Source organism: Salvelinus alpinus, chromosome 32 (assembly GCF_045679555.1).
Source record: "Salvelinus alpinus chromosome 32, SLU_Salpinus.1, whole genome shotgun sequence".
Lineage (NCBI taxonomy): Eukaryota > Metazoa > Chordata > Actinopteri > Salmoniformes > Salmonidae > Salvelinus > Salvelinus alpinus.
In genome coordinates this window covers 22,131,570-22,157,244 of record NC_092117.1, presented here as the reverse complement: position 1 = coordinate 22,157,244, position 25,675 = coordinate 22,131,570, and the positions used below count along the sequence as shown (strand labels likewise).

Here is a 25,675-nt window from a genome sequence, read left to right as displayed (position 1 = left end):
CCTTGCTGTATGTATTCAGTCCTCTCCCTGACCACTTCTACTGTACTGTAGGTCAGAGTTACTGGAGCAGCTGAGGGTGACGCGAGCTGAGAAGAAGAGACTCCGTTCAGCTCTCCGAGTCTTTGAGGACCACTTCTACACACAGACCGGCCGGTAAGACTCGTTACACTTCACTTTTTGCTTTTCCTTTAATTTTCTTTTAATAAACTGGAACATTTGGTTTTCATAGTTCAACAATGCCTTGTGAAAAACAAAACATCCACCAGAAGAATTCATCAGAATCACAACAGCATGATACACATTTACTGACGTTAATACGACACAAAGAAGTACTTGGGAGAGAGACAGAGATAGAGACAACTGCTCTGAACTATACACATATTTTGTACATGTAGCGGTTTTTGAAAGTAAAATAAAATGTTCCGATTACAATACTTACTGTACAAAGTTATCTGAATAAGGCAACACAGGGACTATACCAGTAATGAAAGCTGCAGCTTATCTGAAATGTTAAGTTAGTATTTTTCTCTTCCTCGTCTTTAAAGGGCTGCCCAGAAAGAGGACCGTGGGCCCATGGCAGAGGAGTACTGCGAGTACAAGAACTTAAAAGCTAAACTCCGTTTGCTGGAAGTCCTGCTCAGTAAACGGGATACTCCGAAGACTGTTTGAGCCTCCTTCACAGTGGGACTTTTATTTTGAAACAGTTTTTTTTTGCTCACTTTATTGGATTTTTTTTTTTTCAGAACAAATTTCAAAGTGAGATACCGGTACTTCTGGTAATGTTTCATGCGATGCTTACATGGTGATGCACTTTAAATGACTTTGATGTTGACTGACTCTCACTTTGGTTAAGAGTGATGGCAAGAGTGCCACAAGAATTGCTGGGCCACATCCAGCTATTTTTAGTCCCTTAACAAGTCCTTTGTTATTCATGACAAATTATACTTTTTGTATGCTACTAATGTAATTATAATATTTTATGAAACTGATGTAGCGAGTGTAACACTTTCATTTTAAGGAAAAAAAGAGAACAAATATATATCACAGTTGATGTTAGATAAATGTTATTTTATGTTATTCTAAGCTATTTTATGGCACTTTATTGTTACTTGCATTTTGTTCTTGCCAAACTAATGTCGATATAACAGGTACGTAACGTGGTCTACTACGTTAAAATGCTGCTCTTTGAAAAGTGCAATCTTGGCACGGGGGATATGTCATCCGAATACACAATCCGACGATCCTGTAGAATGTTTGTGCATGTCAATCAGTTTTTAGTCCCACATTGTACTATGATATGTAATAGTTCATAGTTGATATGATGAATTGTGGAAATTCAAGTTATACATTACCTTGGAAAAAAACTAACTTGTGAATGTTGGCATAGTGCAAGTTAATCAAATCTGTGTTGTTTTCTCCTGGTTGTGTTTATCATCCAAAAATGTAATTCTTTACTAGGATCAGAGCTCTTGACATTGTGCACTTCTGGTTTATATGTGTATATATCAGTAAAAAATTAATATTTTTTCACATTACTTTACTAAACACAGTTTATGGTTTCCTTATAACTAGAATAAATCAAACGTAACATTGCAGAAGGGTAGCTATGGTAGAGTGAGACGTCACCGCCACATAACATTGCAGAAGGGTAGCTGTGGTAGAGGAACTGACAGACTCAGTTTTCAAAGTCATGCTGTACATACTGCATCATGCTCTTAATGGTTACCAAGTAGTTCAACTTGATCTTCGAGTTAATATGCTTTTACTGGCTGTTGCATTAGTATTGTTATTCTACAGCAAGTTATGTCCTTTTGTGTTACCTTTGGCTTAAAGATGATGACACTGCAGCCCTAAATTAGTACCAGTCTCTGCCGATAGAGGGAGGGAGTAACTTAGATCTGTCGGATCTGAACCATTCTAACGCCTTCCAGGAGAGATGGGAAAACAGGAACACAACCATCTGTCTACCTGGACTGAAGTGAACAACAGAACATTTGAAGAGGTCAACGGGAGAAGGAGACGTTTGAAAAACAACAGGAGAGAAAATCAATGAGAAAAGCTGTGTGAATACATGCACGGAACAATGTTTGGTTAGAACATTTAAATGGATCAGTCAGTGTTGGCTAGCGGTTTGGATGATGCTGACCAAGGCTTGTTAGGATCCCACACTTCAGCTGTAGATCTTTCAGTTGGGGCTCCTCCCTCTTTTACATGGTTTCTCTTCTGATGGGGAAGGCGGGAGGGATGAATAGAATGCCACACTTTTGGGAGGGTGGTTCCTATGAGGTTGAAAAGGAAAATGGATGATGTGTGTGTGTGTGTGTGTGTGTGTGCGTGTGCGTGTGGACTGGGAATTCTAGCACCCTACCCTGTTGTTAAATTTCTTTCACAGTCTGGGTCCCTCTCCTGCAATGTTCTTCTTTTGGGAGGGTGGTCCTTTGTGGATATAGAGGTGGGTAAAGGTTGGGGTTGCGTGTGTGTATATCTGTGTAGCACAGGTGCAGTCCAGTCTCCCACTAGCGTCCCACGCTGATGTTGCAGGTCTTGCAGCTGGGGTCCTTCTTGGCGTTGACGGTAGACAGGCTCATGAGCTGGTGCCCGCTGATCTCTGCCACCGTGCCCAGCGCCAGGTCCACGGGCTCTGTGTAGATCACCTCCAGGATCACATCCTGGGCGTGCCGGAAAACCAGCGCCCCGTCGCCCGCCTTCTCGTCCACCGTGCAAGTCAGGAAGTGGTTGTTGGTGACGTCGAGCGCTTGCAGCCTTGCCTTACAGAAGTCATCGCCGGGCGAGCCCTGTGGGGCCAGCACTAGGATGACGTAGTGGTAGGCCGTGTACATGCAGTAGAAGTCCCCGAAGTAGAGGTTAGTTTTGGGGTTGAACAGGGTCTCAGCCTGGATCTCAAAGCGTGTGCGGCCGTAGGGGGAGTCCTGGGGGGGCTTGCCTGTGTTGAACTCTGTGTTGCAGCTGAAGTAGAGGCCCTTCAGCTTCCCGCTGATAGGTGAGCCATGACTTCCACTGTTGTCCTTCACAGCTGGCAGCATGTGGTTCCCATGCACCTCCCTGGAGAGGAGACATGGACAACTGTCTGAGTAATCACTATACTATAAGTTATTACAATAAATGTATCATCGATAAAACCAGGGATTTGGGTAGCAGCTGAATCCTACTGAAAGCTTGTCAATGTGTCTCTTGACTACGCAAACAACCTATTCAGAAAGGATGCATTTCGGAAACAATGAGTAAAAAGACTGATCTAATCAATGTCATCTAGTTAATCTACTATAAAAATGAATTGCTCCTCAGTTTTCTCACTGGCAAACAGACCTTTCTTTGCCCCTAGACAGAACTCAGACAAAAAAAAACTGACAGATAGATTGTATTCGGCAAGATCTCTGGATGCCAACAAATGAATAGCAGAAACTTGAAAGCACCTTGTGAGGTTTAAATTGGCAGTCATATCCTATGATGCAAATCTGAGCTCCAAAGGCTTCAATTATTGGCGTAATTACATTGGTAACACTTTAAAGGTTGCCATTATAACCATAATTGTCTCTTTGTCATGGTAACTATCTAATTATTAAGGTCCCATCCGGGTCATCATAGGAAAGGCCTCATTTTACTGTCCTTGGGTGTATTCTCCACGAGATGAAGCCGTTTCTGTATAGTTTTTCACCATGCTACACCACAGAGAAATTCAAATACGAGAAGATAAAACTAAAGAACAGAAAGTGCTCTTATCCCCCAAGAAGAAAAAATACATAATCGGTTAACACATCAGCAAACAACTAAAAATACACCAGACTTCTCTCCTCTCTGTCTCTCTCCTCTCTCTCTCTCTCTCTCTCTCACTCTGTTCCTCTCTCTTTCCCCCTTTTCCATCTTGCTTTCCAGTCAGGTGCTTGCTACACACTCAGCTTCCTCTTTCATCAGAATATACTTTAAAAGGCTTTGTATCCAGCAATTAAAGCTGCTACGTTTTAAGACTGGTCCAACGCATGCAGTCATTGGGGAGGTCATTTGTTCCAGCAAACACATGCGGAAATGCGAACCAAAAAAATTCTACCTAACTTGTGCAAGCTGCTGTTATATAAAATAGTAATTCAGAGGTTTCCTGACCATGGTACACTTCTAGTTCTGAATGCAGAAAATCCTATAAGTAAACAAATATCCGGAACGGCTGTTTTACCCAAATATAATCTGCTAACCCAGATACTTTACTTGTTGTATGATGCAATGTAAGCAGAGTTTTTTTTATGGATTTGGAGGCAGTTTTTTGCAATAATACCTTTCTGTTGAGCTTAGACTAACTCCCCAAATACAGAACTAGACCTACACATGCACAGCCTATACTATCTGAGTATATATTTAAAAAAGCATTAAGCCATACCATCTGGACCACTGCCTTTGAGCTTTGAGAAAAACCTATGACAATTTCAGTTACAAGGGAAGGAGGTACAGCAAAGGGTCATGTATCTCTATATTACGTGATTTCCCCGTATTATACCGTTTTTACATACTGTATCATAACATCAGAATAAAACTGTGCTGGCTGTTAGGGCAGTTGTGCCGACGTTCGTACGTACCTGGCCTGGTCAAAGTACTCTTTGTTTTGATTCCTGTAGAACACAGAGAAGCGCAGCATCCTGCCTGCGATGACCTTAGCCTTCTCCAGCAGCTGGGTTAGATGTACCGTGGAATAATCTGGAAACAGGGGTTAGGATTAGCCATTAATGAGAGATACAGCATGTAGGCCTATATCAAATAAAGATAGAAGGTTTTAGGGATAGGCCAAAAAATAAATGCTTTGTTTCCCTGTCCCTCTTCTGCCCCCTGCCTTACCGGCGGTGGTGAAGTCGATGATCTCGCTCCACTCTGACACGGCGTAGTCTCCGTCACTCTGTTTGGAGGCAGTCTGCACGGCCACGGTGTACTCCGTACGCGGGCTGAGGAACCAGTGACCCCTCACCGTCATGGGCAGAGGCACTGCCTTCGCCACTAGCTTGGTGGGGACATCCTGGACAGGGACACCGGCAGACAGAGCTTAAACTCAACATACACAAAGTTTACAACTCTACATACAAAACACAAACTCTGAATAAACACATTATTCACCGTTCAGCTGCAAAAGCAACATATCAGTAGTGGCCTCCTCACTATTGATACAGTATATTTTAATGCCACGCACAGACCAAAACACTAAATCAGCATAAATACAATGCTTAGTGTTAAAGGCCCAGTGCAGTCAAAAACGTGAATTTTCTATGTTTTATATATATTTCCACACTATTAGGTTGGAATAATACTGTGAAAATTATGATATTGCCCTTACACTGTAAGAGCTGTTTGAAAAGACCACCTGAAATGTCTGCCTGTTTTTGTGGGATAAAGTTTTGGCCTGTCTGGTGACATCACCAGGTGGTAAATTAGTTAATAGACGAAGAAGAAAGAGTTCCAAACCTCTCTGCCAATAACAGCTAGTTTTCAGTTTTCCCCTCCTCAGTCAGACCACGCCCAGACAGTCACAGAACAATTCTTGCTTGAGAAATTGCTCTTTGCTCTTTGCTCTTTGCTATGAAGCTATTTTTGTTTATTTTTGACCATTTTAATTGAAAACAATCACAATAAGGTACTTCATTGTTACCCAGAAATTACTTGATATTGAGAAAAAAAATGGCTGAATATGACCTTTAAGCTGCATATACGACATGTATAGACTCCTGTGGCGTTCCCCTTCCCCCATCTCCTCAATATTGATTTAATGTATGCCATGGAGCCTAGTACTTCCTGTCTCTATGCATTAGCAGGACATAGATTGGGCCCGCCCTGCAATATTACACCAGCCCTGTGTAGCGACAACAGCAGTACATTAATGCACAACATGCTGTAATGAAAATAAATGCATTCTATCTATGTATATTCACACAGAGAATGGGAAGAAAACCACTTCCTTTGGGGGGGGGGGGGGGGCTTTTATGTTCACTCCACCCAGAATGTGAATGGGAGACTGATGAAATAGATCTGCAAAAATGTTACATTAGATGCATTAGATTAAAGGCTGAAACAGCAGCCATATTTGTGCAATTAGTCTCTGCTAGCGCTGTGTGATATCATTCATGCTCAGGGCTTAATCTGTTAGAATACAAAAGGTTCCCTAGTGTGGGAGTGTCAGTTCTGCTTCTGAGCTCTGGTAAAAGGTTATCTATCCTTTGTTTACATTTCGATTTGAGTAATTTAGCAGATGCTCTTATCCAGAGCGAGTAAGCTGGAAAAAAGTAAAGTGTGAGTGTTAGTTAAGCAAAAAAATTGTGGGGGGATTGATGAATTATTTAAGATACTCTCCGTTTATATACTCATTACGCCTGTTACACAACTTGTTTGGGGTATAAAGGTTACGATGTGGGTACATACTGGTTGGTGTTATAGCTCAAACTAAACAACTGGCCTTATCATGTAGAAATTATTTTATAGACAACTTCAGGCTCTAGGGAGTTTTTTCTAGTCTCTGTGCTTCTGCATTGCTTGCTCTTTGGGGGTTTAGGCTGGGTATCTTAATAACTTTGTGCCAACTGCTGATGTGAAAAGGGCTTTATAAAATACATTTGATTGTATTATAAACTGTGAGTTCTTGCTTTGAAATAGCCTAGTTGTTGTTGTGTGCGTGTTAATAGTTTACCTTGTGTTTGAACTTGTTGGAGTTCTTGTTCTCTTTCTTGTTGAGGTCGATGAAGTAGTGAGTGATGCGCTCCTTGACCCGGGGCTCCATGTCCCAGCAAATCTTGAAGGAGTCACATGTGATGTTGCTGATCTTGATGTTCTGAGGGACAGGAAGCTCCTCCATCTCTACGATGCCGCTGTCCTGTGATTTATTGCCTGTGGCACAGGGACAAAAGGATTGGTTGGGCTTTAATGCTTAAGGAGATGAGAAATGTCTCAATGATATTTTACAATTTAGAGAACTACTGACGTTTTTTAAAAATTTGAGACACCTAATACATAAGATAGGGCCCTACAGTCCCCTACAGGGAGCACTTCCACCACTCAGCTGCCTCTGTGCTCTGTGGAGCATTTACCAAAGAGCGGGAGCTCCACCGTGTATCTGTTGTCATGGCAACGCTGCAATCCCCTCAGATTACAAGCACATACGGTGTTAAATATTTCAAACACTGATGATTATAGTGACTCAACCCAACACAGATGGATCTCTTAATAAAGCCTCGCTTTTCTCTTTCATGGAGGACATTTTTCTTTTGTCACACACAAAGAAAATGAAAGTAGATAGAAGATTGCTCTGATAAGCCTTTTGTTCAGGGTTTGTCAGACCATGTTCCTCAGTATCTAGTCCAGCACTCCCTATTTTGAACAGGTGTGTGTAGCAAGGAAAATTCACAATTTCCTCACTAAATGCATGTTTAGACACCTTTTGGTGCTACAGAATGTCTACGTGTTCATGAAAATGTCATAACACACACACAAAGACACACAGGAATAGAAATAGCCTTATACACCAAAACAAGTGAGTGAATAAGAGCTTTGTAACATGGCCATGAGAATCCACTACACACTAAAACACCTACTCAAGGCATGGCAACAATTTGTTTTCTGTGCAAGCTCTGAATACAGGAACTAAATACAAGAGCAAGAATGTGGAATTCTGGGGTAATGCATGGGACTCAATTATCAATGGGAAAAGCAGCGGACCATGGAACGCCTATCTCGGACCATGAGTTTTGAGGCGAAGTGATAATTGAGTAATTCCACAAATTGGTTCATATGGAGTTTTTACAAAACATATAAACTGAGGTTATTGAACTAGGCATGCAAAAATGGGTTTCTGTCAAGGGGCATTTTTCAACACAGGTCTTCTGCTCTGTGCTAAACAAACTTCTATAACCGCTAGGCTATCTGCAAACACTGAACACTGGTTTGAGAAAATGAAGTGTTGGCCAACAGCAAAGCACAGAGTAAAACCCAACCAGATTTTGGATGGCTGTTTAGCACCCATCCCACACAGCCCAAGCCACTGTGCCAGAATGCTGATTTAGCTATTCAGCTGTTTACACTAATCCCACCTCATTAACCTGCAAATAGAGGAATTACACTGGCACTGGCATGGTACTACGACTGTGATAACGGTTGTCTCCCCTAGCTATCTTAAGATGAATGCACTAACTGTAAGTCACTCTGAATAAGGGTGTCTGCTAAATGACTAAAATGTCAAATGTAAGCCTGGCTAATGCTGTCAACGTTTGCCCACATAACAGCATTACAAACTGCTTTCGTTAGCCTATGGCGATCTAATCACACAGAATTAGGTCTAGGCCTAGTATGACTAAACTGTGATAATGCTGTGCTAAATTACTCAAAATGTGTGGCAAATTATGTCCAACTAAAGGGACAGACACAGCTCTGTAAAATATTATACCTTTGTTTCTAAAGAAGCTGATACCAGTAGGAAGGTACTTGCTGAGCAATATTGAATTATTGTACATTTACTAAACTAAATGGGTACCAACTAGTCAACCACTGAATTACGTAGGCTATTTCCTCCTGACAAATAGGCCTAAATGCATGATCCTTTTGATGTGATCCATCTTCACAGTCTGTGGAGGTTCTTTACTTTGTCTGGCCCTCTCCCCTGAGAAAGAGGGATAAATGGAAGCAGGAGGAGAGGGTCAGGTGATGATGGGATTAAAGACCTCTTTGCACAGAGGAGGTCTAACAGACAGACCGTGTTTGACTCAGCAGCAGCACCAGCTCCTTCTGCCTTCCTCTCCAAAGGCACTCCTGTGGGGCTGCAGTCTGCTCAGCCCTGGACCTAGATTCACCACACCAAAGCTACTGGTAACTAACCGTTCTATCTGTGACTACACTATACAGTCCAACAGAACATCACTCATTATAAACAGCCTCTAGAAATGTAAACACAATTCAACCCATGTAGTCCCACCCGGCCTAGAAGATCATAATCCCAGTCAATGTGAAGGTGAGTCCATTGGTTTAATTCAAATGAAAATGTAGAGCTAGGTATAGGCCTAACGTTATACTTGGGACAATTTGCAGGATATGCCCACCCCCCAACATGGAAATGTGATGGATTTCGTATGAACATTTGTCCCCCAAGCTATGACAGTTAACGTTAGCTAGCTAGCTAGTCAGAATGCAAGAAAAAGCATCTAATTTTCAATCCTATTTTTACTTGTTTCCACACAAACCAATGAAGCAATGCAGGCGGCAGGCCAAGCCAAGTTGGGCAGCTAGCTAGCTATCCGCTCCAGTCCGGATGTAAGGAAGTTAAGTAAACATACGAAATAACTACCCAGCAGCATTTACACGTAGCTAGATTGTGGGCAGGGTCCCACTAACGGACTATAAACTTTCATCGTTTTACCGCTATATGTAAAAATGTAACAAGGTCGAGCTTGTTAGCTAGCTAGCCATGTGCGATCAAAGCACGTGCACGGGTAGGCCTACTCAAATGAGTTATCAAAGTAACAAATGCGCTATTTTCGTTTGTCAGAAGTGCAGTAATTTACCCCGCAGTTAGCAAGGTTGTGGCATGAAATAAATTGAGCTAACAATACAAAGCAGATGACTCAAATCAAAGAAGGTAAAGACAGAGAGCTGGACCTCCAAAGTCAACTGTATGAGACTACTTTTTAAAGACATTGATACAGTTCCAGCAGACTTTTAGGCTGGGTATCTGTAAAGCACTTTGTGACAACTACTGATGTAAAAGGGGCTTTATGAAATACATTTGGATGATTGACTTTGGTGCAGCGAGGGAACAGCTGCTGCGATCTGTGGTTGCTGATTTGGGGCGCCTAATCCATAGCTAGCTAGCTAAAGTAGTTAAGAAAATGTACATGTAGGTCTATATAACATACGTTTGGTGTAAGTTTGTATTGTGATCAGCAGCATGCTCTGTCTATACATCAGGTAGAGGCATTACTCGTATAATTCCTATCTTCCCTGTGTCTCTCACTCTGTCTGATCAGGGGCAGTATGTATTTCCTGTCGCCTCATGCCACTGGCCACGAGACACACTACTTGGCGCTGTTGGATACCCAAGACCCTGCCTCCCTGCTGCTGTGGGTCATCAGCCTCCTGAAGAGAGAGGATAAATCATCATGGTGAGAGCACATCTGTCAATAAACAATACACAACAGTGATTTCTCCTCATTCATTTCCTGTCTTTTCCTGTTGCTTAGTATCTGAATGTTTCTACATTTCAGGTTTGATTGAAAAAGTAAAAACAACAGCAACAACCAACAATCACATCCATAGAATGAAGGTGGAGCAACAGCGGTGGGTAGTGCTCTTCTTCCAATGGCAGAAAGGGAAAGGGAGATACCTAGTCAGTTGTACAACTGAATGCCTTCAACTGAAATGTGTCTTCCGCATTTAACCCAACCCATCTGAATCAGAGGAAGAGAGGCAGGTGCAACCATCCCTTGGTTCTGCTGATCCCACAAAGTTCTACTACTGTGAAGAACTCTGTGTTCACTATTCATCTGAAATAGTTTGCTCAATTGAATGTTTGAATTGATGTTCTATATAAAAAAGAAGTTCATAAATATTTCTAAATCCCAAAACATAACTATTATACAGTGTGGTTATAGGTAACCACACTGTGAATACAACTAAGTAACTAAGTCTTTGACCACACTACGCTGTTAATTTGGTGAGTAAAAACTCATCCTACCTACCCTTTAATGTTCTAATAAAACATAGTCGAGCATTACCTAATGGATTCAACATTCAGTATTTTGTTATCATTTTACTATACTGTATGAATCATAGAACGCTCGTCTTGCATTGATGGAGCTGTCGGCCTGTTTGGCCCAGGCCTTGTGGTACTGTATCTACGTCAGCCAGGACTGCTGTAGTTGAGTATTATAGGTGTTCTCCCAAGCTAACCTAGTGTGATGGTGATCCTAGCCTGAGGCCTAAAACTAGCTGGCTCCTATAATTAACATCAAGCAATGGTCACAGACAATTGTGTTTAAGGCCTGTTCCGTTCGACAGGCTTGGAGGTCATTGGAATCAATATGGCTATTAGGTAATGGAGGCTGTGACGTAGCCTCTCAGATGGACGGGTTGCCTCCTACAATGTATTAATGTTCCAGCATACACCCTAGGTCTGGAATTTCCCAAACTAGCCCTGACTGCCAGACTAATGGTGAGCTCACATAGTGAGCATAATGATGTTCAGTGTTAGGTCCTTAAAAAGGCATTTACCAATGCAGCATAACTCACACAGCTCAATAGCTCATCAAACCCAAGAGAAAGGAAGCCGTGGAAAAGAGAATTATGCCTGGTGGGGAGACGAGCCTATGGAAGGACATACTGTATACATTATTTCCATTTCTGAAATGGCATGCAATATATTGGTCCATCATTTCAGAGGATTATAAATGAGTCTTGTCATACTGAAGGCTCTAAGCCAGCCAGCTGTCTGGTCTGTGAAGACACAGCTCACAGTTATGTCACCAGCAGATTGCAAGCTTATTCACACAGGTGCAGCAGGGTGTTTATCACTTTGCCACATTTTGAAATAGAAACATTGGCATGATGCAGGTCTCAATGAAATCCGCATTGCCGTATTTATGCAGTAGCTTTCAGAATACAATCTGTCTGCTCTGTAAATAAGACAGTGGTTTGTAAATAAATACATGAACATTGGTATAGCAGGTTGCATTTAATTAATTGAATCCATGGCTCACTATCTCATCAATTACATAGAAGGCCAGGTAGCATGGCCAAGAATCGCAGTTTGCTGCAAATGTGTCCTTTACTTTAACCTTGTCAAATGAAACTAATTGAGTACTGCCCTTTAATTTGAGCAATATGGTGAAGTTAAACAAAATCAACAATCAATATCAACCTACTTAACATATATACATGGCTTGTCTTGTGATTTGGGCGAGGAGTTTTCCTGAGTGTCGACATGACCCATAGGCTATAAATCACAGGAGGTTGGTGGCACCTTAATTGGGGAGGCTGGGCTCGTGGTAATGGCTGGAGCGGAATTGGTGGAATGGTATTGTCGTGGAAATTCACCACTAAGGACTCAAACTCAATGTAAATGAATCAATCTTTATTATCACGGCCGGAGATGTTCACAAACTCAATCATAGCTTGATAAAAACTCTGACAAGGGCTTTCCTTCTCAGTCCTTTTATACTGCTACACAAACAAGTCATATAAGCATGATTTACATTATTAATGTTGGTTCCTGCAAGTGACTGACGAGGCTTCATCTCTCAAAACTGGGACCTTGAAACTGAGATACTTCTTTTGGTTCCCAGAACCGTGTTCTGGGCGTACTGACAATTGGTTTGAGAAGGATGTCACAGTCACCTGCACGAACCAAGATAGAATGAAAGGAGATGCTGTGTACAATTCAATGCTATCACTTCAGACAACAACATTTTCCCTCACAGTATCAAATACATCAAACACGTCGTTGCCATCTGTTTGAAGCTATTCCATTCGCTCCATTCCAGCCATTATTATGAGCCGTCCTCCCCTCAGCAGCATCCACTGCTATGAATTCAAAGTCAAAGCATTATAGGTGGTTGGAAATCCGGAGGTACTGTCTAGACAGACCATTTGTTTTTGGTTCATTCTCACGCTAAAAGACTCCAACACAACACTATAAACACCAAGTACGATTCAGTGCAAGACTTTCAAAATACACTGGCAAGATAGCACAGGCTGAGAGTGAAAGCGGTAACATCTTACTAGAAGTGAAACACAAAGCTCTGTTCATATGGCTCCATACAGATACTGTGTGTAACGCATTACTCCAATAAAATCACAGGATAATTGAGCAACAAAGAAAACAATAAAATAGAAACAAAAACAGAAAACAATGAGTAAGAATGCAGAGTGAATGACTAAATAAAAAATAAAAATATCATAACAGAAGTTCAGCTCTAAATATACCCAGCTGTTCTAGAAAATTCATTAAATCCAAAAGGCCTCTTAGGGGAGGATGAAGAGGTGAGTCATTGTGTTTCGTTTGCATAGAATTAGCATGTTTAACCAGAGTGAGAGGAAATTATGTTAAATCCCTCAACAGAATACTATGGCGTAAAAATCAATCTTTTATGGAACTGTTTACATAGCATTGTTGATATACACGTCATTTATAATTTTTATCAAGAAGACCCTTTTACCTAAATAACCATTTCAATTCCAACATAATTTTGTCCCCCCAACTAGGTTACACAATCTGTTCACAGCAAAGGGTTAAATCCCCAGAGAGCTGGAAGTGCAGTGTCTGGTCTGGATGAGGTGGAGAGCAGCAGCAGTGTAATAAGCCCCGTTTACACCTAGTGCTAACATGCTTTCTTTGTCCTGATCTTGTGCACATTCTGATTGTGCCCACATTTTGATACAGGTGTAGATTATTAAAATACACATTGTGTACCTCCGGAGGTAGTCAGGGACCCATTGTATCTGGATATCAATCAAGTGTAAACAGATCTTGATAGTCAAACCATTTAAATTATCATTATACCGGCATCTAAAATAATTTACAGGTAGCACCATTGACTTATGGCATCAATAAAATGCCATAAAATAAATACATATTACATTAATATTATTCTGAAAGAATATCAGTCAAATAATTTCCATACAAGACGGCACCAGGAAATCTGGCCACAATGTGGACACAGTGGACGGATAAGAGACACATTTTAACATTGACTAACTTTGTTCGGATTGAGCAGATCACGAAACCTACATTTTAGTGCAATGTGTAAACAAGGCTACTGCCAGACACAGTCATGGGGCAACTGTCCACACAAAATATGTGCTCTCATGCCTGCTTACTCAGATGAGTTGTCAGAGTGCCAGGACAATAAATCATAACAAATCTTTAAAATTATTTGTAAACACTACTGGTATGGTATCAAGAGTATGACTCCATTTCCCCTTTCAGTTCCTGGATTTCTCTCATAAAGGCTTCTCCATGGTTTCCACTGGCTTTTAGGGGATTTGAGTCTAAGCCTCTTGTTTAGTGTTGTTAGTATATTTTAGAAAAACAAATGGCATCAGGCCTGAGATAATGTTTGGTAATATTGGGCTCTTGGGGAGGGGGCTTATGGCTACTGTTCATTTAGTTGGTGCTGCTGAAAGACAGATGGTAGGCTCAACTCACACATACACGGCCAGTGTCTGACAGTGAGGCTAGCTATGATGGTGTCACAGCTGGAATGGGGGGATGGCGGTTGGGAGGTCTCTTAGAGAACAGACACAGCTACTTGGTTAAATTAATGTCACCCATCCATCATGGTAACTTATTGAATTGGTGACCACTGGACATAGACGGAATACATTTAAATTGAGATTAGACCTGGTTGGCACACATTTGATTTGGTAGACAAGTGGGCCTGAATTTCTTGTACAGCATTCAAAATGGATGTTTGGCTTTTTAACAAAGAATAACGGCTCCTTCAGATGGTGATGTCAGTTCCAGTTATTTTATTTCTCTATGCAGTTCTCAGAGCTCCTCTTGAGACAGAGGGAAAAGGCTCAGTCACGTGTGCCTTCTCACATACACTACATTACCAAAAGTATGTGGACGCCTGCTCGTTGAACATCTCATTCCAAAATCATGGAGTTAACCCTTTGCTGCTATAACAGCCTCCACTCTTCTGGGAAGGCTTTCCACTAGATGTTGGAACATTGCTGCTGGGACTTGCTTCCATTCAGCCACAAGCGCGTTAGTGAGGTCGGGCACTGATGTTGGGCGATTAGGCCTGGCCCGCAGTCTGCGTTCCAATTCATCACAAAGGTGTTCGATGGGGTTGAGGTCAGGGCTCTGTGCAGGCCATTCACGTTCTTCCACAACGATCTCGACAAACCATTTCTGTATTGACTTCGCTTTGTGCACAGAGGCATTGTCATGCTGAAACCGGAAAGGGCCTTCCCGAAACTGTTGCCACAAAGTGGAAGCACAGAATCGTTTAGAATGTCATTGAATGCTGTAGCGTTAAGATTTCCCTTCACTGGAACTAAGGGGCCTAGCCCAAACCATGAAAAACAGCCCCAGACCATTATTCCTCCTCCACCAAACTTTACAGTTGGCACTATGCATTTGGGCAGGTAGCGTTCTCCTGGCATTTGCCAAACCCATATTTGTAAGTTTGACTGCCAGATAGTGAAGCGTGATTCATCACTCCAGAGAACGTGTTTCCACTGCTCCAGAGTCCAATGGCGGTGAGTTTTACACCACTCCAGCCGACACTTGGCATTACGCATGATGATCTTAGGCTTGTGTGCGGCTGCTCGGCCATGGAAACCCATTTCATGAAGCTCCCGACGAACAGTTCTTGACATGACGTTGCCTCTAGAGGAAGTTTGGAACTCGTTAGCGAGTGTTGCAACCGAGGACAGAAGATTTTTACACGCTACGCGCTTCAGCACTCTGCCGTCCCGTTCTGTGAGCTTGTGTGGCCTAACACTTCGCGGCTAAGCCGTTGTTGCTCCTAGACATTTCACCATAACAGCACTTACAGTTGCCAGGGGCAGCTCTAGTAGGGCAGAAATTTGATTAACTGACTTGTTGGAAAGGTGGCATCCTATGATGGTACTATGTTGAAGGCCACTGAGCTCTTCAGTAAGGCCATTCTACTGCCAATGTTTGTCTATGGAGATTGTATGGCTGTGTGCTCGATCTTATTCACCTGTCAGCAACGGGTGTGGCTGAAATAGCCGAATCAACTAACTTGAATAAGAGCGTCTGCTAAATGACTTAAATGTAAATGTAAACTTGAAGGGGTGTCCACATACTTTTGTATATATATATATATATATAGTTTATATCTGCTGCTATCCACCCCCACTTTATACACATCACAATGCTAACATATGGGATAGGCCTCTGACGAAGCCATTTGCTAGTCTGGGTTGACTTGGGAATCCTCACGTTTGTGTTGATGATTAAATATTGATCATATGCTAGATCATTTGACAGGTTTGCAGCACTAAAATAAATATGAAATTTAATGTTTTATAAATACATTGGGGAACATTTCCAAGAGAACTGAATGTATTGTATTTGTAGACAGCAAACAGTTCGTAAAAGCTTGGGCACAGTCCCTACATTTGAACAAGCCTAAGGAAATGACATGAAAACATAACCTTGAAGATTTAAAATGATACTAACCCATCAAAACAGCTTGCTTCAAGCTTTAGTCTGTCAAAGCAGAATAAACTACATGTGATGTTGAGGTATAAGACCTCAAAGCTGTCTGTGGTGTTAATGAGAATGCTTTTTCAGGAGATCATCCTGTCCTACACCTGATTTATTCTAAAACCATGATTTAAACTGCTTTCATGTTTATATGGTCTGTCTAGTAGGTATGGTTTTATTGTTATCATGGCATTGCCCCTATCATCAGTGACCCTGGATCAGAGATATTGAAATCTACATGGAAATAGGAGTGTTGAAAAACACAAACCCATGATGCTGATGTAGGCTATATCAAGCATCATCAAAGCCAGTGAAGAAGTAGCCTGTCTTGGGAAAAGAGCTTCATACTAAAATGACAATGTTGTGTAAAGGATGCAGACGCCTGATTATAATCCTGTCATTTCCCCTCAGGATCTGTAAAGTAATGACAGAGATTGTTGTGATATTGTACTATAAACAATGGGCAGCTCAAGGACACTTAGCCACTATTTACCCAGTATTGCCTGACAAATAGGAGAGTGCTTGTTTGCTGCAGAGGGGCCAATACAAGTACAAAGCACAGAGCTGGCACCAACAACTACGTCCCTCAGAAAGTCCAGCGTATACCATTACTAAAATGACAGCTTTTAAATCAGGCCAGAGTTGTATAAGAGGATATCAACTGCATCCCACTAAGCAGCAGATGAGAAAATGAACCAGTGCAAAAGATGCTGGCAGGGTCTAACTGCCCTGCTTGTGTGGTCCTGTGAAGACCACCATTGACTACACAGGCCCTAGACAACACCCCCTATGTACAAATCAAAAGCTCAGTTTAAGATGCTCACTACCAACATTTTTCTAAAAACACATCTTTAGTATTTCTGTGACTAGGCCATACCTTATAGTTTGTCGATTATTGTCTTGTAATGCAATGAATGCATTGAGTATGTGTCATCTAGCATATTATGGAACAAATGGATTTGTCCATGTTCTTTCTCACTCTATTGTAAAATGATCTAAGGAATTAGAGTGAAGGGTGTGGATGCTCCATGTCCTGCTGCACACTACTTTCTATGGGTGCAGCCATCTTTGAGCCCAGTCTTCCAGTGATCATGACTTGCTATTTTTTCCATTCAAATCAGCCATCGTAGGATATAGGCCTACACTTAGAGAAAAGTAGCCTAGGCTAGGCCTAGCAACAGCTGGCCTCCATCTGCATGTATTTCTCAAAATGATCTCAATGTTGCAAAAATAAAAATCCATCCTGGTAACATATAGGCCTAGTAGGCTAACTTAGGTCCTAGGCTACATCATGCATTTGACATCCAGTATTGAAATGTTCACATACAATTGTCATATTAAGCTACAATTAATAGGCCTGGTATCGAAATGTGAACTTCAACAAAGCCTTTTAATGATCAGACCATAATGTTTGAGCCATTGTAAAGCGATTCCTCTGTAGCATACATAAATAGTTGTCTTCTCAACCAGCTAAATCATCAAATCATGTAGCTTTTCTTAGTCAGAGCCTGTTAAATAATGAAATTCAAAGATATCCTTGTATTGGGCTTGTGGATGTGGTTTCTGAAATGAAAACAGCTCTAACGGTAGGCTACTTCAATATAGACTATATATTTGTAATTTTAAGCTTTGTTCAGAGCTGCACCAGGCAATAATATCCTTAGCTTAGTCTCTATCCATTGGAACCTGTGTAAAAGCGCTTTGCCGACTGCTGTCCACGTCCATGGTTCTGAAATGGTGAAACCCCACCGTTGCGCCAAATTGCTTTCCTAGCATTTTTCTGATATGACCATTTCGTTTCGTTGTGAAAACCTAAATGCATAGGCTCCATAGATAGGGTAGGTTATGTGAAGAAAAATCTGTGCATTGACGCCCTCGCCTATGCCGCTGATGCAGCAGCCCACCGGTCTCCATCCAATCCAGATAAACTGTAAACATGCCCATATTGTTACACTTTCATCATAAAATAAGGGCCAAACAGAAGCGTTATGCACTTCTTGGACACCTATTCAGACATTGTGGCACTACTATAGAGGGCTATCATATTTCATTATCTGATGTCAGGGAATCTTCTAATGCACACAGAATGAAATTTGTGGAAAGGGATGGGGGTGATCATTGGAATTACAACGCCTAAACTACATGTATTTTGTGCTTACCCTCTCGCTCGCATAACTGTATCGCATCCAAGCTGAGGTTCTTGATCATGCCCTCACACGGACTCATCGGGCTAGTTAGGTTGTGTCCCAAGTTTGGAACCTCCATTTCTGCAACAGAGCTGGGATGCCTCTCCTGGAATCTCGCTGATTTTTGCCGCAGGACTTGCCTTCCTTCACATTCGGTGAAGAAAGCGAGAGAGAGTGACCGGTTCTCAGCCTCTTTGCTCTCTCGCAGCTTCACTCGGGGGAGGGGGGGGGGGGATAAAGGCGCGTCAGCAAATCGTCATGAGCGCATAGCACACTGCCGACTTGACGCTGCAATGTGATAGGAATAAATACTACGAAGATATGCCAATCCTTTTAATGTTTGGCTATATAATTTTCCCCCCAAAAAATAGGTCCCACGCGCGCGCTATTTTCAATGAAAGCCACAAGTGTTTCGCCTATTCAGCCGCAGGACAGTGGAACATGAATACCGGATTAGGGGCGAGTGAGCAATTTCTAAGGGCTTTTATGTAACCAGATTACACCTTCCACCCCCTACGGTTTAAAACGCAATGTAAATCTCTATACACATTCTTTATTTTGCGTTCCGTTTCTGATAACGCCAGCCAAACGAGGTGGTCCATATATATATATCCTTATTTGGAGCTCTCTCCGCGACTCGCGCTCTCCACTGGAGCGCAGGTGCAAGTGGCCCATGCGTTAATGAAGCGGTAACGACCCCTCACCTATCATGACAAGAAGAATAATGTATTTTAAACAGCCGTGGCCCATCTCTGCCACAATCCTTTAGCCACGGGCCCTTTCTCGAGTCTAACGTGACACAGGCGGGATTTACTGGCAAACAGATGGCGTCATTCTACATGTATGAAGACTACAAATTATACATGTATTGATCCATGTAATTGCCTTGCGATGATTAATAATGACCTAACAGTGGTCACTCCCTGTGTTGTGTGTGTGTGTGTATATATATATATATATCTCCCCAGTCCCCACACCCAGTCTATCAGTGGGCCACAGTGACAACAACGCCCACTGAGCACTGAGCTGGCTATAATGACACGGTCGCTCCAGGTCACAACGTCAAGTGCTGCTACTTATGGTGCTTTCACGACAACTGGGAACTCGGAAAAATAGGAGGTCAAATCATTTTTTCAGGTCGTTAAGTCGGAGCTCATGAAATGGCGCGTTCAAAACAACTCGGAACTCGAACTTGGAATTCCGAGTTGGGTGTCCGTTCGACTGTGAAAATTTGTTTTGGAGTTTGTTTTTTTCAAGTTCCTAGGTGTCTTGAACGCACTGAAGTCTGAACGCGGAGATTTCCCAGTTTCGAGTTGCCAGTTGTTATGAACACGGCATGATAGTAGCCTACACAACATGAGGGTCAAGGACAGTGCTGAAGCAAAACAAAATATGCTATTGGCAATATTATTAAAATGTAACAATATGTTAATAGTTAATTCCAATAGAAAACTGGAGGCCCTATGTATGATGATCGGCAGACATAGATGTTTTCTGTCGAGCAACCTCCATTCTGAAAGGATACTCTGCGCTTCACGCGACATTAGAGCGCGGTAACACTTTGCATTTCACGGTTGGCTTGAGCGTCATGGGGTATTTGGACAAAGATGTGTGGTATCTTTTCAGCAGGCCCGGGCTGCTCTGTCTTCGTCTGCGCCGATACTGATAGGACTACCGAGTCATTCTGCTGAGAAGGCAGAGGAAGTAACTGCAGCGTATATGTAATTTATACACTTGGAAATAGGGAAGCCCTAAACCCCCCTACAGATACACGCAGGCATGCACACAAGGATGCGCGTGTGCTTGTTAACACACACTATGTGGAAACACAAAACAAAGTCGCATGCCAATTTTTGCAGCAGATTCAATGTCAACTGAGGATGTGTAGGTAACAATGTCTATTATCAATGTGTTTCTGAATTTTGGTCCAATACAGGGCATATGAACACTTCTGGAGAGCTTTAAAGGACAAATAGTTTGCCTGCATATTAAAATGCATTCATTTTGAGGAGGATTACTTTGTGGGGTTATGGGCAGGCGAATTAAACACCCATAAGCCCATAATCACCATGGCATTACAAATGCAGCACACTCTGATGAGATTCAAACTGTATACCTCACTCTGATTCAGTAAGGCCAGTTCTCCCTTTTTAGTAGCGAGATTAACTGGTTTAAAACCGACCCGGCGCTAGAATGAATCAATTGGAGTGCATTTGATTTCCATAGGCGGGTCCGTTTTTTACACGGGACCTCCTATCACGGGACCTCCTATGTGTCGCGCACTTGCGCTTTCACAATTTTTTAAATGGGTGTATTGGTAAAGACCATAAGCAGCTCGTGAGTTTGAAGTTTGGGGAAGTTTACAAGTTATCCTATCATTCATACCGATCTGCGTGCAATTCATGATTATTTTTATATGCACATTTTCGTGGAACAGTTTCATTTCAATAATAACTAGCCTCTGCCATATGGACACATTGCTACGCTGTGATCCATTAGCGGCTAAAGAAATTAGAGCATAGAACTCATGGATAGCCTATAGGCCAATGCAGCAAAAGGCTTATAACTTCCATCATCAACTAAGTCAAATATACTGAACAAAAATATAAATGTAACATGTAAAGAGTTGGTCCCATGTTTCATCAGCTGAAATAAAATATCCCAGAAATGTTCCATACTCACAAAAAGCTTAGGAATGTCCACCAGAGCTGTTGCCAGAGAATGTAATGTTCATTTCTCAAACGTCATTTTAGAGAATTTGGCAGTATGTCCAACCGACCTCACAACCGCAGACCACGTGTAACCACGTCAGCCCAGGACCTCCACATCCGGTTAATTCACCTGCGGGATTGTCTGAGACCAGCCACCCGGACAGCTGATGAAACCTAGGAGTTAAAAACTCATTCTGATTGACTGGGCCAGGCTCCCAAGTGGGTGGGCCCATGGCATTTTCAATTGACTGATTTCCTAATTTAAGTGTAACTCAATAAAATCATTGAAATTGTTGCATGTTGCATTTTATATTTTTGTTTCTAGGCCTAAAGCTGAGAAAAAAATAACTGAAAATATCCTGATGAAAATTCCACTTCTTTCTATCTGTCTTGACTTGAGCTGTTGCTAGTGAAGTTCAACATTGTATCAAATTATCACAGAAAGCTGTTTTTATGACGTTTCCACTGGATATAAGGGATCATCAGATCATGATATTTTGCTATTTCACACAGAGACTTGGTGATTATCACGGCTGGGAGTGTTGGAAAGATTTTTCAAATACTGAGGAACTATCATTCGCAATAGATATTAAAAAACACTGTTGACTTGTGTGAGACTAAGAAAAAAATGGTGGTGTAGCCCACTTGGTGAGTTAAGACAATCAGAAATAAGACATTGACAAATGGGCACTTTCCTACATATGCATGCATTCTGGAGAGAGACGCACCACATCTTCACCACACACCCCGCCCCTTCTTCTTGATGCAGCCTTTGATATTATGCTCAAGACACATATTTTAGACGCTTTTCACTAACAGCCACAACTCAATCAGCTAGGCCAGTCGTTCCCAAGCTTTTTGTCCCGTACCCCTTCAAACATTCAACCTCCAGCTGCGTAACCCCTCTAGCACCAGGGTCAGCGCACTCTCAAATGTATTTTTTGTTGTTGCCATCATTGTAAGCCTGCCACACACACACTATACGATACATTTATTAAACATATGAATGAGTGAGTTTTTGTCACAACCCGGCTCGTGGGAAGTGACAAAGAGCTCTTATAGGACCAGGGCACAAATAATAATATAATAATAATCAATAATTTTGCTCTTTATTTAACCATCTTACAAAAAAAACGTATTCGAATATTGTGAATAACTCACCACAGGTTAATGAGAAGGATATGCTTGAAAGGATGCACATAACTCTGCAATGTTGGGTTTTATTGGAGAGTGTCTCAGTCTTAAATAATTTTCCACAGACAGTCTGTGCCTGTATTTGGTTTTCATGCTAGTGAGGGCTGAGAATCCACTCTCACATAGGTATGTGGTTGCAAAGGGCATCTCTGTCTTAACAGCACGATTTTCCAAGAAAGGATATTCTGAGCGCAGCCCAATCCAGAAATCTGGCAGTGGCTTCTGATTAAATTAAATTTTCACAGAACAACTTGTTCAAATTTCGATGAGGCTCTCTTGTTCAAAAAAGTGCCCCTTGATAACCAGTGCACTTCTGTATGTTATAACAGCATTACATGGTCACTGCCCGTATCATTGCATAGTGCAGAAAATACACAGGAGTTCAAGGGTCTTGCTTTAACAAAGTTAACCATTTTCACAGTAGTGTCCAAAAGTCTTTCAAGCTGTCAGGCATTCCCTTGGCAGCAAGAGCCTCTCGGTGGATGCTGCTGTGTACAGTTACCAATCCACGATGTCTCGTTATCATGGCTTTTGCACCATCAGTACAGATACCAACATGAGCAGCAGCTACGTTTGGCTACATACGGACCGTTAGTCGAATTCCCACGAGAGAGTAGCGGTTAATGTGATTGGATGTTAATTATTTGACTAGGATACCTGTATTTGACATCATGTTGTTATTTTGCTGAACACTAGATGGTTGAATTTTATTTTTGACAGTGAAACGAGGCTACTCAGGCGTGAAAAAAACCTCATGCAAATGTATAGCCCAGTTGGAAAATATCAATGGATTGTTTTATAAATGTGAAGAATATTATTATTATTATTTATTTTTATTTTTTGGCATACCACCGACGGCATTACGCATACCCCAGTCTGGGAATAACTGAGCTAGACCTATTGCCACGTGCACTACCTAAATTGTGGGGTTCCCAAACACACTTGTGATTTGAAACAATCCATAGCATTTTATTTAAAGAAGCTAATGATCCCCGTTGGCTAAGTCATGCTCCCCAATGAAGTATTTTGAATGATTTTATTTAGACAGGAGTAATTATATAATTTTGGTGAAACATCAATTTACTTTACAGCAATCCATCAACCTAACAGTGCACTGTGCACTCGCCAACTTTCCTTTCCAATTCGCAAGAGGCTGAAATCAGAGATCTGTATACAATGATGAGATGCTCATGTCTCCGTCCTAACAATGGGAGTCTTTGTCCCAAAGGCGGGAAAGGTCTGCATGTTCTCATAGAAACGTATTGGGCTTACACTGGACATATTCTGGCAAGAGTGGGCTCTCTCGTTTCGCCTCTTCCTCTCTGCTGAAACTATATCACCGGAGAAAGCATCCGCTCGAGCGAAACAGCGCCCCTCTATATGTAGCCCGTGTCTGATGCTGACTGGCCAGAAATAGTATGACATGCCATACTCTTTTGGCCCGGACATCAGACACATGGTGTACACATACTGAGACAGAGGAGCGCTGTTTCTCTCGCTCGGATGCTTTAACTGAGATTGATGCCTCTTTCTGTTGGTGCGCGTCTCGGTCAAATATATTATTTGGACTAGCAAGGAGGTACGGTAGGTTGGGCCAGGCCCCCTAACTCCCGCCCATAACGCCAGCCCTGGCCAAAAATATATCTCATTAAAATTGAAGGTTTTATTGCTCTCTCTACAGCTATTTGTATGAGAAAAGTTGCTTGGGCAATATTACTCTCAAACCAAGCTATTAATTCAAATATAACCAAATACATACAGTGTGTGTTATGACGTGTGAACACTGGCACATCATATCAACTGGAGTCCTACTACACTAGCCTCTTGAGTGTGGTCTAGACAAGTAGTTTCTGTGTGTTTGTCCACAGTGTTAGTTTATATCAGGCCAGTGTTTGTGAGACAATTGGTAATGAACCCATGTTGTTTAATTGCAGTGCTTTAATTAACAGAGAAAACAGATTAAGACAGCATCTGTTTCAGATTTGTCTGTTTACATAGCAATTCCATGTAATTAACTAACAGTTAAGTCATCTACAGCCAAACAGCCATTATAGCCTCTACTAGCTAAGTTAACTAACATGATTCTCTCGCTCATCTGCTTCTAGAGAGGAGGGAGATGAGGATGAGTGATTCTGCAGCCCTCCCACCCGTAATCCTCCCTGCAGCCCCCTTCCCATGCTAACCCCTAGGGGGAGTCATCCTGCGTTAGCATCAGAGCCTTACGCGGGAGGGGATTCCGCTGAGCCTTCCACACTGATCTGTGGCCACACCAGTCCGTCCACCCCCTCTCCCTCCCCCTTTCTTCTCATTGCAGAGGCTCTTACTAAATGCACGCTTGCGTAACACGTGTGTTTGTGTGTCATATCTTCATTCTGTATTGTCATATTGCTCACTCTGTGGCACTTAGATCAGAGCCCACGTGAGACCATGGTGACAGAGAGAGGAGAGAAACACAAGGGAAAAAAGGAGAGACTCACCAAGCCATAGTGTGGCGGCAGGTAGCCTAGTGGTTAGAGCGTTGGGCCAGTAACCGAAAGGTTGCTAGATCGAATCCCTGAGCTGCCAAGGTAAAAATCTGTTGTTCTGTTAACCCACTGTTCCTAGGCTGTCATTGTCAATAAGAATTTGTTCTTAACTGACTTGCCTAGTCAAATAAAGGTTAAATAAAAATATTTGCTAGAGATTGAAGGCTGTGTGTGTTGGCTTTAGGCAGCCTGACATGGTTGGTTTAAAGAGGGATTGGGGTGTTGGTATGTGTATCTAAACATGTATGTTTCTATGGACTGCTTTAGTGCCCATCTCATCTTGGTCTCATCTGGACCAGAGAACTAATCTGGTCCTTTCACACACACTGTGGAGACTGGCAGGAGCCCAGCAACTGCACTCTAAGGGTGTAACACTTCACTGCCTCCCCTGGGGGTGAACACCGGACATGCAATGGGGTCACAGTCGTGTTGTGCTGTGTTGTGACAGGGCCTAACGGTTTACCAACACAGTCCGTCCAAATGGTGGTAATGTGTGAGTGAAATGGAGCTTGTCATCGATTTGCAGTGAGCTCAGTCTGTGCTGTTGGATTAATGGCCATGCACAAAGTGAGTTGACAGTGGTCATTCCATCCAAGTTATGAGTGGACATCTAGTAATAAGCAGCTATAAATAAGCAGAGAAAGACAGATGCAAGGAAGATTCTCTGCGAATAAATGCTTTTATCACAATGAGGGTGAGTCATTCACTTCCTAGGATTGAATGTGGGAGTAAATTGAAATGACATCATTTCAAACATGACTATGAATCATGAGGATGGTCTTGGTTTAAATTAAATGTAGACTAAATAAACGTGACCTTGTCTTAGACCAATGTTACCCAACTCCAGTC

General features: G+C 42.1%; 2 protein-coding genes and 1 long non-coding RNA gene across 4 annotated transcripts in view; 2 read left to right on the top strand and 1 right to left on the bottom strand.

The window, feature by feature from the left end:
• Window positions 1-1,535, top strand: part of LOC139562363 (protein FAM13C-like) — a 62,268-nt gene extending 60,733 nt beyond the window's left edge. For both annotated transcript variants that reach the window (XM_071380040.1, XM_071380041.1), the window contains one exon: window positions 52-1,535. In XM_071380040.1, coding sequence (XP_071236141.1) covers window positions 52-157 — 106 coding nt within the window. In that variant the 3' untranslated portion in view covers window positions 158-1,535. The remainder of the gene's footprint in view (window positions 1-51) is intronic.
• On the bottom strand, window positions 175-18,607 carry LOC139562365 (phytanoyl-CoA hydroxylase-interacting protein-like). Its single transcript, XM_071380046.1, has 5 exons — window positions 18,370-18,607; window positions 6,677-6,873; window positions 4,843-5,017; window positions 4,587-4,704; window positions 175-3,063 (listed from the first exon to the last, which is right to left on the bottom strand). Exons 1-5 carry the CDS (start codon window positions 18,473-18,475, stop codon window positions 2,517-2,519), a joined length of 1,143 nt encoding a protein of 380 aa, XP_071236147.1. The 5' UTR covers window positions 18,476-18,607; the 3' UTR covers window positions 175-2,516.
• LOC139562366 (uncharacterized) lies at window positions 8,649-10,758 on the top strand. Its single transcript, XR_011672344.1, has 3 exons — window positions 8,649-8,844; window positions 9,999-10,133; window positions 10,236-10,758. It is a non-coding gene; the product is annotated as an uncharacterized lncRNA (long non-coding RNA).
• Window positions 18,608-25,675: the final 7,068 nt, after the last annotated feature.